The sequence below is a fragment of the Anser brachyrhynchus genome (assembly GCF_964034855.1).
Source record: "Anser brachyrhynchus genome assembly, chromosome: 4".
Taxonomy (NCBI): domain Eukaryota; kingdom Metazoa; phylum Chordata; class Aves; order Anseriformes; family Anatidae; genus Anser; species Anser brachyrhynchus.
The window spans coordinates 4,190,853-4,210,083 of record NC_137698.1 but is presented as its reverse complement, the minus strand read 5'-3'; the positions used below and the strand labels follow the sequence as shown (position 1 = coordinate 4,210,083).

The following is a 19,231-nucleotide window of genomic DNA, read 5'->3' as shown; positions in this document are numbered from 1 at the left end:
CTTGTGCGAGCCCTGGGACCCGCCGAAGGGTCACATCGTGCTCCTGAGCGAGCTGCTGGCTTCTTGCTGAGAGCTCGAGCCACAAACCCTGCTCAGAAACCCGTCTGCGTGATCCCATAGTGTTAATTTGCCCCTGCTCCGCTAATCTGAATGGCTGCTCTCTGGTTTGGCACATGTGGGTTATGAGGACACTTAAGGAAGGAAATTAAAATAAATACTGGCGTAGCCTCCTTCATCTTCTACGGTTCAAACACAGAGTGCTAAAACATCTTCGCTCTCAGAGAGGGCATTTACACTGCCGTTCAGCACACTCTGGCATTACGTAGTCAGTTCATCACCTCTGACTTCGCCGGGGTACCGCTTTGCAGGCAAGCTTCATGCTTTTCGAAGGCTCCAAAATAAGGCTGAAAGCTCAAGAAGATGGACCAAAAAGGAGAGGAAGAGGAGGAGGAAAAGCTCTTGATTTGGCACTCCTGCCATTATAGGAAGGAGCAGAAAAACGAACAGCTCTGTGGCTTGCTGGGATGGAACATGACAGCGACGTGATCCAGGAATTAAATTCTTATGCTTTTCTAGGCTAGGGAGAGGGGTGTTGTAATGTCGAGGAAAACTCTTAAAAATTTGGAAAAAATGTTAAATAGGAGATCTTGTTCATTTCTAAAGTAGAAGTGTTGGGAATGTATTAATATAGAATGCTTTTTATATGTGCAGTCCAGAGTTCCAACTTTTCTACAGAGCCGTTAGCACGACAGATGATGAAGCATGTTTACTGATTTTGCCCCTTCCTGTTTTCATCTTTGGGTGCCTTTCAAATTTGTGAATACGTCTCGGCAGAACAGTTAAGGCAGTTAAAATATTTGTTAGTATAAAAATTAAATTAATGGCCTGTAGTTGTAATTTCAAGCTAATGGAAAAATGTTACTGTGCTTGTTTAGCTCTTTAGATGTTGATGTCGAGCAGAACGTCAGATCATGTACATCTTGTCCAGTGCAAACGCTGGTGTGACTATTTGATATTTTTCCCCATCTGCTTTTTCTTTCATTTTCTGGGGGGTTGTATTTGCTCGTGTGCGTTGCTAGTTCTTCTGTTTGTCGTAATCATTCAGTTGAAGAAGTGTTTTGCCTCCATCTCTGGAAGGAAAGGCTGGAGCTCTTGTGGTCAGCTCGGGAGAGCAGAGCTTGGTTGCTTGTTGCCTTCGCCCTCAGTGTGTGCCGGTGCTGTCTGTGGCCCCGTGATCCATAACAGGGATCATGCGCCATAATGGGGATCGGTTTGCCCAGATACCTGCTGGTGGCACCAGCTGGGGGTTTCCATTTGCAAAGCTGGAGGTGATGCTGCTCACAGGGTTAGCCGTCACGTGCTGCAGAGATGGGTGCGCAGCTGGTACCGTGCCGACAAGCAGGTGCGTAAGTACACGGCGTATTTGTGTGCTCTGGTTTTGACTAATAAATAAGCTGCCCTGGGGACAAACGAACCACTTTAGAGACCCAGATTTGCTGTAATTTTTCTGTAAAAGCAGGGGTTCCTGTCCTAAAGAGCGGGATCCTCCATTGTCATCTTCTCAGCTCAGCATTTAACCAAAATCCACACCTCCTTTGATTAGCTGCTCTGCTTTCAGAGCAATGTTTATGCAAATTCCACTTAATTTTATAAAGTTGAATTTTCAGTTGCGTGATTTGATTTGTGTACACGGCTCTTTTATCTTTCTGAGAAGTGTTCAGTATTTATACAGGCACGTAGTTTTTCCAGCTAAGTGCGGCGTGTTGTTGTGTTCTTTGGACAGACCTCGTTATTACTACCCATAATATTATTCCCAGAAGGATGCGATTCGTTTTGGTAGAATCCCAGATTTGTAATGCTGCAGTTATTTGGTATGTGGTGAAACCCAGGGGTTGCCAGCTATTTCGCTTCCTACTTGGCTTGCAGGTTTTAACTCCCGCTGTTCGTGCTGTGCTCAGAGAAACGTGGTGACTCCACGGCCCTCAGCAAGGAAAAGTTCCTCTCACCATGTCACGACGGAGAATGGATGTGTTAACCAGGATCGAGCTGAAAATTGCCATTTTTCCTTGTCTCTTCATGAACTGTTCGAGCCAGACAACGTTGCAGGGGCTGATTTATTTATTTATTTTCTCTTTTTAAGATGATCTAGTTAGATTCAGCACTGCAGAGAAACTAAAATTGTGTTGCTTTTTATGGCCATTCATATACATGAGGCTCACAGTTTAGTTCGTGCCGTGGGGGTCTGCAGCAGGCTGCCTACAGCGCCGGGGATGTTCTGCAGCTGTGGAGGATGCAGCCTGTGCTAGGCAGTTTCTCTTGGCTTAAAACCAGGTTCACTTGCAGTTGCACGGTCCCCTCTGGCAAAAACTGTTTCTGTGCTGTATGGAGATACTGCGTAATATGGTGACAGCATCTCCTGCAAAGGGCAAAGGGCAAGGCGTGTTTTGAGCAAGTATGCGTGAGGAGGAGGGAAGTGAAATGAGAAAAACTTCCATTTTCAAAGCATTAGTTATATTTAACGCGGTTAATTCAGAAAGCATTCCGCTTTTAGGTGTGAAGCTCTAAAATCATGCATCTGCAGTGTGGAGACACGGGGAAGGATTGTGTGTCAGCTGGCAAGATCAACTCGCAAATGCTTCTGTGAGAAATGTTGGGCATTTGCTTTCTTCCCGAGTTAGGATATCGTCTATGCTTGTTGCTGAGGAAAAATTTCTTCCTAGTGGCAAACTGCAGACAGTTGGAGAGCCATTGTTCTTGATTATCTGCAAAAAGCAGACCAGGGAGCTTTTTATTCTTGTTTTGTCAGTTCCCAGTGCCATCCGTATCCGTCAAAAATGTTTCTTTTAATGCTTTCAGCTGATAAGTTTGTTGACTGCCCCATTCTTCAGACTGGGTCTAATATTTTCCTGTTCTTCCTTTTAGTAACTTTTAGTTGTTCTTGTTTACCCCCAAATTACCGTCATACTTCTAGCATTAAACATTTCCAGTTTGTCCTTAGGTTTTAGGCAGCATTGGGAGTAACGCCCTAGATGTGTCCAGACAGCCACAGGATAATTTAAATGTGTCTTTCCTCTTTTCCCTGTGTTTTTCCTTTTACCCCTTCCCTTTTGCTCAGTTGGGATCTGTAAGATACTCTGCCAAGGCAGCCACGCCGGGACATCACAGGCAGCTACCAGAGTGGATTATCTTGACTGTGCTGTGCAGCTGAGTATTTCACTTAAATGTGGTTGAAGTCCCCGCTGTGTATTTGCAGCCTACGCAGGCCCTTTGGAAATTGAGGTGTAGTTGAAGCCAAGACTGGAAATAATTTGTGGCCGCTGGGCGTATCTTCCCCTGTCTTTCCTTCCCTTTCAACAACAAAAGTTGGCGTCGTGATCCAAACCTTGCTTTCTAATCAGAAGCCGTGTGCTTGTGCTGGAGGACATCTATGAGAACACACACCCCACTGAATTGTTTATGGAAGAAAGCTCACACGTGTGAACTGATAAATATGAGATATATGTATAGCAGGTATGTAGGGAGGTATGTATGTATCATGGAAATTCATCATCCTTTGTATGTGTATGCTCATGTATATACAGCTCTTCTGTGTAGCTTCTCTCTCCAGTGTAGAGTCTGCAGAAAGTGAGTGGGCTGTGAGATACTCGCAGGTGCCGGTGTAATTATCAAACGTCTGTAGGTGTAATTCCCAGCAAAGCACCCGTTTGCTTTGAGGTTTAGGGAATTTCTCATAACCGGCTTCACTCAGCGTTTGAAACTGGCATCGACCGTCTGACTCCCTGAAATTGGTGGGGGCTTTTTCCGACAGGGTAGGTGGCAGAAAAGCAACAAATTTGAATGTTTAGATCGAAGGAGCTCTCTTTGCATGGAATATTAGACCAGTTTTCTGCTTATTCTGAGTGTCAGTAGATATGCGTGTTTGACGTTTGTGTGACTATGGCTGTTCCTCGGAGAGAAAACAAAAAGCACCTTCTGCAAGGCTGAGGAATGGTCATACCACAAAATGGTACCTGTATCGGGCATGCTGTGGTTGTAAGGTAGAGGACAGAAAAGGGTGCTGCGACTTTTTCTGGAGTGGGTGCTGCCATAATCCCAGCAGTGCTGGAAGCTTGTGTGAATTCTTATCCCTTACGGGGTGAGGAACATCCGAGTCCAGTGCTGTTCCTTCTAGCGCTCTGAGCAAGGCTTTGCTATCAGGTTTTTCTGTACCTGGAAAAAAACCTGATACTAGACCTCTGGAGGATGTCTGAGAAAATTGCTCTGCAAATGTCTTGGGTGCTCTGAAGGTTTACCATAAATCATTGCTAAAGCACCGAGTACTTAAAGCTGTTTACAAAAGTTGTGTGTGTTTTAAGAGTATTAGTCTCTTGTAATAGTGCTTGTTTTGCTTTTGGTGCTTTTTTGTGGTTTTTTAATCTTGTTTTAAAGCTTAAAGGTCAAAAATCGAGAGCCTGTTCCAGAGCTTGTAATATCTTAATTTCTGAAAGGGTGGGAGAGGAAGGAAAGGGATTGATAGTTTTTTGTTTGGCTGTTTTGGTTTTGTTTTGTTTCTTTGTGTTGAGGACTTGACCTTCTGAATTATTTCTGAAGTTTATGGCATTGGAGTGGAAGCAAACGGTACACCTGTTCTCGACATCTAGTTAAGCACTCAAATCTTGATTCACCCCCGTGTCCCTTCCCCATGAAGGGAAATGAGATAAAGGGGAATTAATGGGACAGCCGGGCTTTGCTGGGCTCACTTTCTCCAGAATCTCTTTTTACCCTGGCAGCATGCTTGCACATCAGCAGCAAAGGTGAGCACCTTGAGGTGCTCGTCGGCAGGAAGGTTGTTGCAGCTGGGTGAGAAGACAGCAAGCTCTTTGAGTCTGGAGGAGGGTCGCTGTCACTTCTGGGCCTCGTTGGAATACGGCGTCGATTATGAGAGGTCTCTGTTAAGGGCATCTAGCACTAGCTGTTGCCCTGGGTTGCTTACTTCTCTTTTGCTCTTTTCCAGAAAGGTGAAAGGAGAGACAGGTTCTCCGTGTGCCTTGTCTTCTGCCAGGATGTTGGTAAAGAACTCGGTGGTGAGGTTTTCAAGGGGAAGAGGTGGCGTTTTGGTGAGATCAGTTCTGCCTTGCTTACAGTTGCTCACCGTGTCCCGGGCTGAAGCGACGAGCCCAGGGAACGATTAATTTGAGCTCTTTGTTCTGTGAACTTGCGCAGGGAGGCGAGGAAGAGGACGGTTTTCAGGCCTGCCAGTTACGTGCTCTGACCTTTTCCGTCCTCGGCTGACCCATGTGTCCTGGCTCATCCTGAAATTGCATCCAGTGCAGGTATTGCATGCTGTCCCCGATGCACTTTGTCTTTGCCAGACCAGCTCTTCCTTAATTCCTGCAGCGTGCCCTGTAAACGTACCGCCGGGCACCGCTTGTAACTGAGCCGCTTTACGAGGCCTTTGTAGTCCGATCGCTGTGAGGATAGATGGGAATACAGGGAATGCTTGACCCAAACTCCACGATCCCCAAGCGTTGGGAAAGTGTGGATTTAGGCTCTGGAAGGTCAGATCCATCACTAGCAAAGTAAATCCCTCACGTTAGAGTGGCAGTATTTGCTGTAACACTATAGCTGAAGGCAGCAATGGGAGTTAAAAGTGGACGTGGCTGGCTGCTTGCCTGCTGAAGATTAAACTTTTTTTGGTCCATAAACCAATTCTTTACCATGCTGGCTTGGGGAGGAGCAGTCTCATGCTCTGTGAGGACGTGGCAAATGTCAGCAGGCTGGGTAAACGTGGATAAACAGCTTTGGGCTTGTGTGGCGATGGCCGGAGGGCACAGCCTCTGCTGCTGCTGAGGAAACCTTTAGTCCTTCCCCAGACTGAAACCAGAAAAAGTTGTTCACTGTGAAAACAGGAAACTTAGGCTTTTAAGAGTGGTGTTTATCATGATGAGCACAGTCAGTGCATCTTCAAAAGGGCAGAAACATTGAGTACATTATGCGCAGGCAAGATCATAATTTACTCTTTTTTCCTTCAGAGAAACAATTTCGAAGCAATTATCTTCACATTTACTGTCTGGTCAGTTTAGATAAAAATGACTTCAGTCTTCACGTCCTAGTCAGATGGAGAGGGAATAAGTTGTCTGCGTAAATGAAACGTGTTGTTAGTTTGCAATGCAGGTAGCGATTTCATCCTCCCAGTATCTCCCTGTTGTCGCTTCAGAGTAGAGCGAGAGTCCATGAGGTTGATTTGGAGATCACAAAAGCGTCTGTAAACGTATTTGCCTGAGTGGGGGAGAAATCACATTACTCTTCTCCCTGGCAAATCAAATGTTATGTGTCATCAGGAAATCAGTTTGGTCAGACTGCTCTACTGCGGGTTGTTCTCCGTGGGGGGCACGCTCACCTACCTGTTCTGGGTGGCCTGCGGTGCCACAGTGTTCGCAGAACAATGTTGCCATGGTTTCTGCAAGGTTTTTTTTTTTTGTTTCTAAGACCTGCCTCATTCTCGGTACCTTCTCATGCAGCCTGTTACTTGATGTCCTTCCCTTGCTTCTTGAACCCGCAGAGCACCACCATATCCCGCGGTGTGAGCTGTGGAAGGCAGATTTTGTTTGCTTGGTTTTTTGCTTTTCGAGTAAAACATTTCCCTCGCCCGTATGTCAGGGCTTAAGTTACAGGTATGAAGGTGCCCAGCCCCTGAGGTGCTTTGCTCCACGTCTGGCCTCTCCCGTGGAGCGTGGCCGTGGCAGCTTTCCTGGCCCGCAGAGCAAACCTGGCACAAACCCGAGCTTGCGGCTGAAGGCTGCAGCTGCGGGGCAGAGGGAGAGTTGGTGGTGTTCTGCCGGTGCAGTGGGGTCAGTCGCCAGGCTGGGTGCTGAAGGTTTTCTTTGCCCAGAAGTGGGGCAGAGGTTTTGGCTTAGCCTGGTGCACGTGGTTGAATAGGCGTGTTTGTGAATGGACAAATTTTAAGTTAATTGCAATAAGCGAAGATGGATTAAACCGTCTGAAAAATTGTAGAAGATGACGAAGCCACTGTGTAACCACGGGGTAGCTCAGTTTCCTTTTCTGCAGATCCTGTTTCTGCCTTGCCCAGAAGAAGGAAAGAAGGTGAAGGTGAAGGGAGAGATTGCAAACAGTGAAAGGAAAACACGGTTACAAAAATAACAACCTGGTGGATGAAACACACCTGTAATACAAATGTAATGCCTGAATGTGTTAGTTTACTGCACCAGTAGTGCAATAAATGCTACGTGAGGAACTGAAGTTACGATCTGGCTGTCCTGAAGTGCTGTGCCCAAGGATAGTAATGCTGAATCAACTGGGCACTGCTGGTCAAGAGTCTTGACCGGTGGCTCAAGTAAATGCTTAACGCTGTTAACATCGATAAAATAGGTGAAACTCGAAGCAGTCATCTTTCTCCGCTACACTGTAAGAGCTGTGCATCTGGTTTGTATAACTGACGTGGTTGAGTAGGCTGACTGCCCGTGAAATGACAAGGTTATGAGTTTGTCTTAGCTTCCCAGTGGCTCAGCTTCAATTTATTGGCCCCTTTCTGCCCCTCTCCCTGCAGCTTTTCAGAACGTTAAAACTCCAGATAAAGGCAACAGGGCATCGTTCACCATCGTTCATTCGCCAGCTTCTTAAAAGACAGTATCGTTTTTTAAAGTTCACCCCAGGCTCGTCAACTGTTGGAGCTGAGGGAGATGACTTCACCAGCTCTGTCACTAATACTGGCCTTTCAGAGCACGACTCCCACTAATATTTTTAACTAAAAGCAGGAAGTCTGCTAAATCTGGGCTGGGAGGGGACTGAGGCGCAGCAGCTTGTGATCTTGAGCAATCTGTTTTCTTCTGCTGCCAGAACCAAGAGTAAGTGCATCTCATCTGCCTCGGCCACATGTTTGACAGGAGGAACTGAATCAAGCATCAGGGATCCTTCGTGAGGAACTTTTGTGCGAGGTAACCGAACCCCGGGATTAAACCCCACGTGGTACCTGTGTTAGGCGTGAGCTTTATTTTAGTTCACGCCTTCCTGCTTAGCCTTTTATGCTGCTGGTTGTATCCTGGATTCTTGTTTGTGCATTCTCCAAGGCTGTTTTTAAATGAATCCCAAGCTGTCCAGGCATCACGGTGCCCGTACTCGTGGCATACATTTTGGCAGCTTGCGCCTTGGTTTGGAGACGTTTTGGAAGCTGTAGTGTTCCCCCTTTAATATCCAAAGCGGAAGCCCTGCTAAAGGTGCAGCACAAGGAGTCTGTAAAGGTTCAGAACGGGTGGGCTCCTGGGGCTTTGCCCTCGGTTGAGCTGGGAGGTGACGCGCTGCAGAATGACTTAAAACTCCTGTGAGCTGAGAGAAGTGTGATAAAAATCTCGAGGAAAGATTCCTGCCAGGATGTACGCCCAGGCACTGGCACCACGGCAGTATCCTTTACCTGCAGTCAGTCTGACCGGTACGGTTTCTCAGCTGGCTGCTCTCAAGGAAAAGTAGTTTCTTATGAGACAGGTAATACTATTTATTTATTTTCCTCCTCCAAAGTTGGAGCTAGGCCCAGTTCAGTATGCAGACAGCTAAATTTCTGCAATGAGAGTTCCATCGCTTCTTTTCTCGTTGTAATCTGTTAGTTGTGAGAGTGCTCTCTGCTATTCCTTTTTATGGTCACTTTAAATGAGAACAACCTGTGTTCGAAGCCATAAAGTCTGACACGCTGCAGCGTATGAAAGCACAGTTCATATTTAGGTCTGCGTGCTTTAGTCAGCAGCCAAAGGTGTGCGCTCGGTGGCTGCAGTCTTGTTGGTGTAGTAAAACCAGGCGTGCTCCAAAGATCACAGTCCAGAGCTGTGCGCTTTCGGGCTTGGTCCTGCAGTGCCCTGTCACTGCGAGCACCCTGGAAATGGGACCGAGCTAAAGTAATGTAAAGGGACGTGAGGTAGCCCTGGCCCTGTGAGTGAATTGCAGCTGTTAAGCCACGTGTGCTCCTTGAATCCTAACCCCAAGCTCTTCGTTGTGGCAGTGAAAGTGTAAATTGAGAATATTCTGCTATAGTTCACACCCTGATGGGACTTTGATCTGGGCAAGCCCTCACAGCAGAGCCATTCCTCAGCATTTCCTAATGCAGCGTGCACATCAGCTTGCTTTCTTGCGTGGTGGTTGCCTTGCCTTCTGCAGTGGCCGTGCTATTTTTCTGCTTAACGGGGATGTAATGGCCTTTGGGGAGTCCCTGTTCCAGCCTGTGCTAAGTGTATTTGTGCTGGCATTCGAGTACAAATACAGCCTGGGGTCGTTGGGATGTAAGATCTTGTAACCATGCCCTCCACCACAAGCGTGGTTTGTCTTGCTTGGCATTAACTATCAGTAGTTAGTAGTTTTCTTTGTGTATAACAAAAGTTTTCTTTTAAGTTGGGACTATTCCTAACTGTAGTACAGCAGGTAACTGCACGAAGCAACATAATAAGGTAGATGCTATCAGAAGTTATTAACAGCCTGAACGAAAAGGTTCATGTTGATCATTCATATGCTGATCGTTTGGGATGCTGTGTAACACTTAGAATTCAAGCCCTTAGGTACTGCTCTTGGCTTTTATGGTTTTCCTAATAGTTTCTAGGGTTTGGAGGAAGCTCGGTATCAGTGAGCGAGCCTGCTGTGTAGTCCTGTGACTCGAGGAGCTGAGCGTTACGAAAAATACACGGGATTTTGTGGCAGCTGTCAGATGGGCAGGAAAAACTCAAGTTCGGGAAAATATGGTTGAACCCCAGCAGCACTTACTCAGAGGGAGGGAAATGTTGAACAAAAATGCTTATTCAAAGGTGAAGGTGAAAGAACAAAAGTGCTGGACCACTGTGTTTAGCCCAAACTCTCAGTATTTAGCGAGCAGTTTGTCTGCATGGGTCCTGGCTTGTAGCACTGTGCTCTGCTCCCTACAACATGTTCTCTGTGGTCTTTATATCCCCTCCTAAGTGCAGAGCTGTTCAGGCCATCCCTTTGAGTTTAAATTACTGTTTTGTAGCCTTGATGCCTCTGCTTAAATGTGAGTAGTTGGCAGGTTGCTTCAGAGACTCCGGCTGCAACAAGTAGATAGGGAAGAAGGCAGATTTTGAACTGAACTTCAATTGTGTGATTCTAAGTGGAAGTAAAACACAGATATGGGGAAAACAAGTACAGAGACTGATCGGCCTCTTGTGCTCTGCAGACCCGCAGAACAAGTGATAGAAGAGGTTTTTCAGTACGTTCATGAATCCATTTCAAATGCTCACTCGTGGAGCTGGCATGCTACAAAAGCAGATTGCAGCAAAATATGTTGGTGTCGAAGAGATTGTGACTGCTCTTTCCCTTGTGTTTTTCTTCCATGATGGCACATTGTAAACACAGTTATGTGTCTGTATTACTCACTTGTTGCTAATTAGATACTTTTTTCCTCATTTGCTAGACTGTTAGTAAGCCAGCCTTGAAAAATTCAGATGTTCTTCAGCACTCCAGGAAAACTCTCTCAAGTCAGAGGGGTGTTTGGTGTAAGCTACTGCAGCTTCCTCAAGGCTCTGTATTCTCAAGAAGATGCAGATTTTCTCACTTGAGAGATTTACAAGAATCCTTTTACTGTGTATTTGTGGGGAACTTTGCTCAACTTCAGCATCTGTCTTCATCACAGCAAAGCAGCAGACCATCTGAGAGCACAGGTGATGCCATTTTCTCCATGGCTTTTTCACGTGGCTTTTTGTCAGAGTATCGAGTTCATGAGGTAAAATTAATAATTCCCTTAACCACAGTCGGTTATAGGGCATGGAGAACATTTTCCTTCTTTCTAGCAATGCATGGTGCTCTCAGTGTCCATGTTCAGTCACTTGACAGCAAGCAGTCCTTGAGTATTTTGTGTGTGTTTTTATAATGTCACAATTTTTCAAAAACATTAGGTACTTATTTTCTACACAAAATACAGTGTAGCTGATGGGTCTGATTTGCGTTCTGGGACTGGAATTCTGTTTTTTACCTTGGTCAGATGTGTGGGCCTGAGTTAAAGATTGACTTGGCTGAATGCAGGAGGTGTTGTCTCAGAAGAGAATAAGTTTCAGCACCAAACTTTAGAGTTTTGTCAACTGCTTTTTTCTGGCACAAGATCAGAGTTTCTTCAAAACTGAAGGAAAGTCGGTTTCTTTTGGTGCCAATGAAGTAGATGAAGTACCTGTTTTGCCCAGGTTGCAATGGAAAACGGAGTCTCGAGCTTTGTTTTAAACTTTTTCCAGGTATGAGCTCTGTCATTTACTGATTTTACTCAGGATTTTTTGCTTCATGTTCTGGTTGCAACTGTAGAATGACAGTTATCAGAGCAAGAATAGTTAACTTTTTAAAAAACTTAATTTGATCTGATGTATGCTGTAGTAGCTAACTGGCTGCCATACGTAGGTACAGCCCCTGCCTATTGAGAAGTTGCCTGTTGCTATCTATATCAATAAGCCCTTCCTGCTGCTGACAATGCCTTAGCAGACCTAATGTGAAAACATTAAAAAAAAAAATCATTAAGATCTTAATTGCATTGAGGCAAGGCCTAATGAAATGCTGAGCCTGCAGGCCAGCGATCGCGTCTCTCCGGTGATGCTGTAAGTCCAGGTGAGCGGCTTGCCACGCGCGGTGCTGTCACGCTGCCGTTCCCTTTGCTGAGCAGAGGTAAGCACGCTGACTCGGTGGAAGCCAGGTGTGCTGTCCCTCAAACAACAGAGCTTCAGAGGATTCGGTGCAATCTGTTTTTCTGGGGAGATGCAACCGCTCTTGCTGCTGCAAGTGTGATTTTAAGAGACACGAGCCAGAAGGGAAGAGAAAATGAAGAGGGCGAAGTGACAACTTTAACTCCAGCCTCTCCCTCTTCCGAGTGCCCCGAGGGAGGAGAAGGGCAGGTGCTGTAATCCCTGCTGTGCGGTGCTCCGGGTACTGCCGGGACTCAGGACTCGGTTGGCATCCTCTGGGAGGTGCAAAAATCTGGGCTGCTCTGTGCTTACTGCCGGCCTTAGCCCATGGCCCCAGGGGCCTGGAGTTGGATGACTTTTTCCATGTCTGTCCTTTCCTGCCCTGGTCTATATCCGTCCGGGGAACAGCTGATCCGTAGCTGCAAAATGTCACCCCTCTGTCTCCTCCAAATAATTTTGAAGAATAAGAATTGTTCTCCCTCTCAGCTCGCAAAAAGAGCAAGTTTTTTTCCTGACGTGGGGAGCCGAAGCTCCTGAAGCAACACGAGTAGAACAAACGAACATCCAGGTGATTCCTTATCTGAACAGACAGGAGGAGCGACTGAAGTTCACGTTGGATTAAACACTGTTTTAGTCTTCTGGCAGGATCTGTTTGCATCCAGTCGGGAGAATACACCTGCGTTGTTGAATAAGATATGCCACCAGCTTCAGCCCTGTGGTGAAGATCAAAGCATGATGCCAAAGTATAGTTAAGGAGAATGAAGCTGAGAAATAGGTTGACATTATTCCGGTGGTTAATTATTTACCTGCGGCGGACTGCTCTTAGTCTCATTTTTCTTCACCCGTCAGCATCATAAGGTAATAAACCATGCAGAGATCACATTTCTCTGGGGAAATGGTTGCAAAGGGCCCTGCTTCTTCAGCAAGGACAATTAATGTCTGGTTCCTTTAAAAAAAAAAAAAAGAAAGAAAGAAAGAAAGCGGAATATATTGAATATTTGTTGAGAGTCTCCAGAAAACAAAGTTTCTGCTTGAGCTGTACAGTTGGTGAAGCACAGTGTGAGAGAGTTTGCTGCCTTGGAGCTCACTCCTGTGAACGTGAGGATGGGAGCTGGCTGTATTGGGGTGGCTGGTAAAGTGGACACGAGTGTAGTGGTTTAATGGGGTCGGATTTTGCTGCTTAAATTAAACAGCAAGTCCTCTTTAGCTTGCTGTTTGCAAAAGAGTTTTTAAGCCCACTCTCCCAATGGTGGTTTGTGTTAGTGTTACATCAGTGAGTGCAGAGACCAGGCAAGGGCTTCTCTCCTCTTCATTAACTGCTTTTGCAGGCATGGCCGTGGGTTTGCCAGCTTGTTTTGGTGTTGTCACAGCACTTTCACCCCTGAACAAAAGGTTTTAATAATGAGGACACCACGTGAATGTGCTGGGGTGCTGGGAAAGACCAGTGTCCTTTTGGGTTGTGTGTGGAGGAGGAATTGTTTCAGGGGACAAGGGAATAAGAGCACTCATACGGCAGTACCTGAAATAGTAAATTTGCTTTCAAGCTTCCTAGTACCATAAAGATAATGATGATTGAAGGGAACTCACAGGCAGTGTAAATGGTTAGAAGCTGCAGAGATTAATTTGTTAGGAATCATGTAAGGATTAAATAGACATAACTGGCCTAAGCAGTGAATACAGGGGTTCATAAATCTCACAAGCATGAGAGGTAGAAGCACAGAAAATAGAAAGGAGCTGCCTTTTGTGGTTTTGGTGCTGTGCATTCTTCTGGACATGTGATCTGCTACGCACACAGCAAATTGGACAGCACCACAAGCAAACACACACACACAAAAACAAGGTGCTTTGATCAAAACAGAATTGAATCAACACAATTATGCAGATTTATTTTTATATATATATATAATAGATTTAAAATGAAGACAGATGGACGGTTCAAAATGTAATGTTTATGTCAGTTGTTAGTATTTTTCTCTGTTGGGATGAAGCTTAGGTGCTGGAATAAGGAAGCACATGGTGCGTGCTGTTTCATAGATGCTGCAGACATGGCACACAGGTTTTGTTCTTTGCTCCACCACAAGCTTTGTGTGTTACCTTTGGTAAGTCATTCCAGCTGCGGTGCTGTTTGTTTTCTCCTAATTTGGATGAAGTAGGTAGTTGTACTTCCCTGCCTGCAGCGGTTGTCTGAGGATCAGAGACAGAGATGCTCAATTAGACTGAGAAGAGACTTCTAATCAAATTATCTCTAAGTGCTCTAAAGATTAAAAACATGTTTCCTGCCTCTAACCATTCATCTTTTACAAAAACATTTAAAAAAAAGGCTTTTGGCAGACTCGGTGCTTTGTGGTTGAGGCCCGACAGCCGTTGGGTGCGGGGATGAGCTGTCTGATAGCTGTGCCTGAGCACCCAGCAGCTGACGGTGAAACACCAGGAGGCACGAAGACACCGAGCGTTCGTCCTGTTTCCTCCTGAGGATGCAAACTGTGAGTGCAGATAAATGCCTCTAATAAAAATTCTGTCTCTCATTTGCGTTTTTCGAAGATTTTGAAGCGTCCAGGCTTGTCATCTGACTCCTGTTTCAGTGGAAGCCTGGCTGATTTTCCTTGCAAAGTAAGGAGGAGGAAGCAGATCGCTGCCTAACTACACGGGCTGTAAAAGCATGCAGCAGTGGAGGAGTTTGTACAGCGTAGCTGCCCGGCCGCAGTGTCTGCAGGCCGGTGGTTGAAACTTACTGGTTTTGTTTTCCAAGGGCACTGTCATGGGAACGGTTGTGTAGGTTAAATACACACCGCTGCTGTGGAAGTAGAAACCCAGCAGCTGAGGTCGGTTGTTTCCTGTCTGAGTTCTTACATACAAATTAACTTTTTAGATGGAGGAAGTTAGAGGAAACGGTGCCGTTTTACTCTTCTGCTTGGCTCGGTGTGGAAGCTCTTCCTTTCGCACTCTTGGGAGAAGAGGAAGGGGATGTGGAAACGGTCTTGCTGGGAGCCAGGTGAAGCTGTGTTATGAAAGAAAATGCAGACTGGAAAGAGGACAGCTTGGAGAAATATACGAAACATCTGTGAGCAGGACATCACCCTTCTGTGCAGGAAGGACAAGGATGTTGTCTTTGTCTGCCACTACGCAGTGTCCATCTCAAAAAAAGCTGCTGAATACTTTTCTTGTCCCATTGCAGTGGCTTTAATTTCCCTTTCTGTCCTGTTAATGCTTGTTCTGTGCTGTTCTTTGTAGAATAAAATGAAAACCAATGAAAGAAGCAAAAGGTAGAGTGTTTGGGGAGAAAGCTCAGGTTCTGAGGAATCAGATGTATCTTGGGAGAAAGGAACACACTGTCGGTGTTCCCTGTGGCTTGCAGGTTGTGGTTGGCTTTGCTGTGCTCGGGTGTTACTTAAGTTTCTGGATCTGTGCATGTCCCAGCCCTCTAAATCAGTGTCTGCAAATCTTCATTTGAGCCTTTTGGATATTTGGTCTGAGCCTTCTAGAAACTGGTATGTAGTCAGCTAGGTCAGAGACTCTCCTTTTAGGAAAAAGGCTGTTTTTTCCTTTCAGAGGACACTTGACTTCTACTTATTTTTTGCGTCTGTTTTTCTTTTCTGATCTGATTTAAGATATACAGGTTCCCGTAGGTGACTTCTTCAAGATTCAAGGAAATGCTTTCGAGCACCTAAGGCTGGCTGGGCAAGCTGCAGGAGTACTGGGGCTGTAGAGCGGCCCTCCCAACAGAGATTCCTCGAACCCTTTCTGTCCTTCTCCTGCTGGATCTGTCCCTCTCTGCTCCACGAAGCTCCTGCAGCAACGTTGTTTATCCTTGTTATGGAAGGTCTGCCCGCTCTGGGTTGCTCTCAGTAGTCAAATCTTGAGTCTGCAAACAAACAAAGCCGCCTTAATTGGGAGTTAATTTTTGTTTATGTCTCAGACACAGGAGAAATGCAGGCTGTACCTAATTGCTGTAATACTGAGATGGTAATAGTAAAGTACAGACGAGATCTTAGGGGTGATTAAAAGGCAAATTGGGAGTCAGGGAGGGGTGTCGCCACGGGCACAGTGGCAGTGGCGTTGGATGTGAGATTGAGGCACGTGGTAGTGTGGTGCTGGTCCCATCTGCCCTGCTGAGCTCCACTCCTGTAGGGTTAAACAGTAAGGAAAACACAAACGTGTGTGTAAAGGTGTGCAAAGTAACTATTAAAAATCATGTGGACGTTCTTAAGAGGAATCAGGTACTTCATGGTTTTGTCAATGTTTGCTCTTACAAATTAGGTAAATGAACCTGAATCCCTCCCAGATTCACGTGTCCAAATCAGAAGCGTGTGCGATTTGCGCTGTGCAATTAATGCCGTTGAATTTAGTGTTTTAATAATGATACTGGAACGAACATAGCACATCAACCACAACTTAAACAACATCAATACGTAACTGCGTCTGGCAAGAATAAATATCTGACATCTTTGATGCCAGCTGTACAGAACGTGAGGCAGAAGCCAAACAGATGAATTTGAGCTGGAAGATTAATAGTTTTGCAATGAATTTGCTGCTTAAGAAATTGCCTTTCAGCCAAAAGCACTAGGCCATCTTTCTGTCCGGGCACAGGCAGTGTGCTGGGCATTTGAAACCACAGGTTAGAGCCTGTCTTCTAGTGTCTGTTTATATGGAAGTAAAACTGTGGTGTTTATGTTATGATGTGAAGCAAGCCTTACTAGCCAGAGGTTTTTTTGTTTCCTAATCTCGTAGGCAGTGAGAAGGACTATCTGTTTTGCTCAGTGCAGAGAGACAGAACAGATGGCAAACAGAAATGTTTGTAATTCTGTGTTTCGATTATTTTCTCCTGTTGCCGCCTTGTTTGTTACTATTTGGCCGCTTTGGTCAGGTGGATTTGGGTGAGTGCTGGGGTACCTGATGGATCTCTCCTCTGTTCAGCATGCTGGTAGGAGTGTGACAGACATCTTTTAAAGGAAAAAAAAAATCTTTAGCCTGCTGAGGGTCTTTGGGAGCTTCACGAAGGAGGTCTCGATGTTTGTGTTCCTGTCTGGTATGAATAAATACCGAGTTGCCTTTGTCTCTTGATACTACAAGTCATCTCTTGATAATGCCTATTATTATTATTCTCACGTACCAAAACTCCCATGTAAAGCTACTGGAAATGCAGGAGGAAGGAGCAAGAAATACTAGCACAGTGGAGAAGGTGGCTGGTGAAGAAGTGTGGGGCTTCAGCATCTCTTTCTGACGGGTGAGGACTGGCAGCCCCTGGGGCCGCTGCTCGCCTCCCTGCCCGGGGAGCCGAGGCAGTGTGTGAGCTTTTCCCCTTGCTGTTTGGATGCTGTTCTGGGAGGTGAGCCTGGAAGGCAAGCAGTAAGGTTCTGCAAACAATGAACATGCTTGGTTGGCAGCAAAACAGAGATGGATCATGTTGAATAAACCCAAAATAATGTTACCATTCCTTACCAGAATAAAATCTCGAAGTGAATTGGGAGTTGGCTGAGCCCAGTCCACGTGGTTTTCAGGGTTTCATTTACCTGCCAGTTAATGTGAAACTCTGGCTGAAAAGGGTTCTTTGATTTGCTGCTTTAATCCTCTAGAGATAACGCTTAGTGTTCGACGTAGCCTGTCTTTCCATGGAAGAAAAAGTTGAGTCCCTTAAAGTCAGTAATAGTTTTACTTCTGACTCCACTTCGCCTGCATGTGAAACATGATGAACTGCGAAACAAAAGCGAGCTCTGTTTTAAAATGATGCTAAAGACTTTCTGCTGATTGCTGGGGAACCGCCTGCAGCTGTCGGCTTAGGATTTCAAAACAGAAAGGCAGGGAAGTCAGTTACTCACTGTTTGACAAAGGCTGGGTTCCGCCTGGTATGCAGTTTTGTAAGGAAACAGGTAATCATTCACGCCATAATGGAGGTATGAAATAGCAGGCTGGCTTGACCAAGAGGAGAAGAAAATAAGCAGTTTTCTCCTGATTGCAGGGAAGCCGTAAGCACCGATTATGTTTGTGCTGTTTGAAATCTTCTGCTATTATCTCTATTGCATTTCGTCTGTGATTTATATTCTTGGAGCCGATTCTCCTTGTAAAATTCACTTGAAAAATTGTCTTCCTCCTTTCTGTAGAAGGAGTCTGCAAAAGATAGTATAATCCGTTTAAAATCTTGACGTTTGACAAACCTGAGGTAGGAACCAATAAAGCCTAATGGAGCTACTGATACGCTGATTGGTAATAGCTACTAAATTGTACTTGTCGTATTCATAAATAAGATGTCAGTGAAGTGAGAATACAAAAGTAACTGAATTCAGTGCTGCCATGTGTTTCAGGGGGCTGTGAGGAGCTCTTGCCCGCTGGTGTGTCTTGCTGCGTTATGCAGCACGTCAGGCAGGATCGATCCCACTGGTCCACTCTATCCCACGTGTCTCTGGTGTGTTTTTTGGTCTGTACTGATGCTGTTTTGATTGTCTCGTTGTTTTTAATAACAGCCAGGATAGGAGGGGGGAAAAAAAACCACCAGCGCCTGAAGTTTTTTGTCTTCTCCTTTCCATACGATGCAGTTATCAAGGTAAAGTTCCAACAGGCGGCGATGCTCTGGTCTAAGTATGTCCAGTGCTAAACGGGGCAAGAATTCAGGGAGTTTCTTGTACAATAGCCAGCACTGACAAAACTTCTCCCTGGACTCTAGTGTTGTTTCAGTGGCAGAGGGGTGTGTGCGTGTGTGTTTTGGTGGTGTGCGTGTTTTTTGCACGTGAGACGTGGACACCGGATCGCGACCCGCTGGCATGCGATGCGGAGCACTGGGGAAGGAGCACACTCAGGCCTCCCCCAAACGAGTAAATTTTGGTGGAAACAGGGGTCCCTGCCTTTTGATGCTTTCTTTGGTTGCTCAGGAGGTAACTCAGCTGAAATAGTGTTGAGGCAGCTTAAATAAGGTTATGTGCTCGGTTGCATTGGGAAGCATGCAAACGATGCTAATGCGTTGCGATGCGTTGCATGCAATTCTTTCTAATAAAAAGCTGGGAAAATAAAAGCTCATAACAGAGCTCTTTGCCATCCTCATGTGTGTAATGCTCTGCTGTTTGGCTGATCGAATCAGGCATTTGATTATATTCAGTTTTTATTACTGCAAAGGCTCGAATTAAGCTTTCAGTGTGGTTGTTTACATGAACTTCAATTCACGTATATCCTAGATAGCACGTTTGGGTGCTAGCTCAACAGATTAATTTGTCTGCTTGTTGCCTGTTGAGCTTTCAACCTTCAATAAAAAGTAAGCTTTACTTGTGGCATTTCGAACGGGGGAGAATTAATTCAGATAACGTTAGTGGTGCTCTGTCACTCAGCCACAGCGAGAGGTACCCGTGGGTCTCATGTGAATTCACTGATGCGGTGTTTGCCGTAGGTGTTTATGCCCAGAGCTTTCATTGTCTGGCACCCCCCCTGTTCTCCTCAGCTAGCCGTTAGTGCATTGGGTACGTTATCTGCTTTATCCTTTTGGAAACGTAAATCTCAAACATCTTCGAAGAGTATTATTACCAAAAGGCTGAAGGTGGCTTATTGCTTCTCAGAGGAGACGACTGGTGGAGAAGAAGGGGAGGGAAAAAGAAAAAGAA

General features: G+C 45.6%; 1 protein-coding gene across 4 annotated transcripts in view; it reads left to right on the top strand.

Annotated features, from left to right (window-relative positions):
• MCUB (mitochondrial calcium uniporter dominant negative subunit beta) overlaps positions 1–19,231 on the top strand; it is a 39,178-nt gene that overhangs the window by 860 nt on the left and 19,087 nt on the right. The window contains exon 1 of one of the 4 annotated variants that reach the window (XM_080592147.1): positions 14,108–14,131. The exons of 1 other annotated variant lie outside the window; for it this stretch is intronic. In XM_080592147.1, coding sequence (XP_080448273.1) covers positions 14,123–14,131 — 9 coding nt within the window. In that variant the 5' untranslated portion in view covers positions 14,108–14,122. Of the gene's footprint in view, positions 1–14,107; positions 14,132–14,502; positions 14,710–19,231 lie in introns of those variants that run through there. 2 more of the 4 variants (XM_080592146.1, XM_080592145.1) reach the window with 2 other exon arrangements.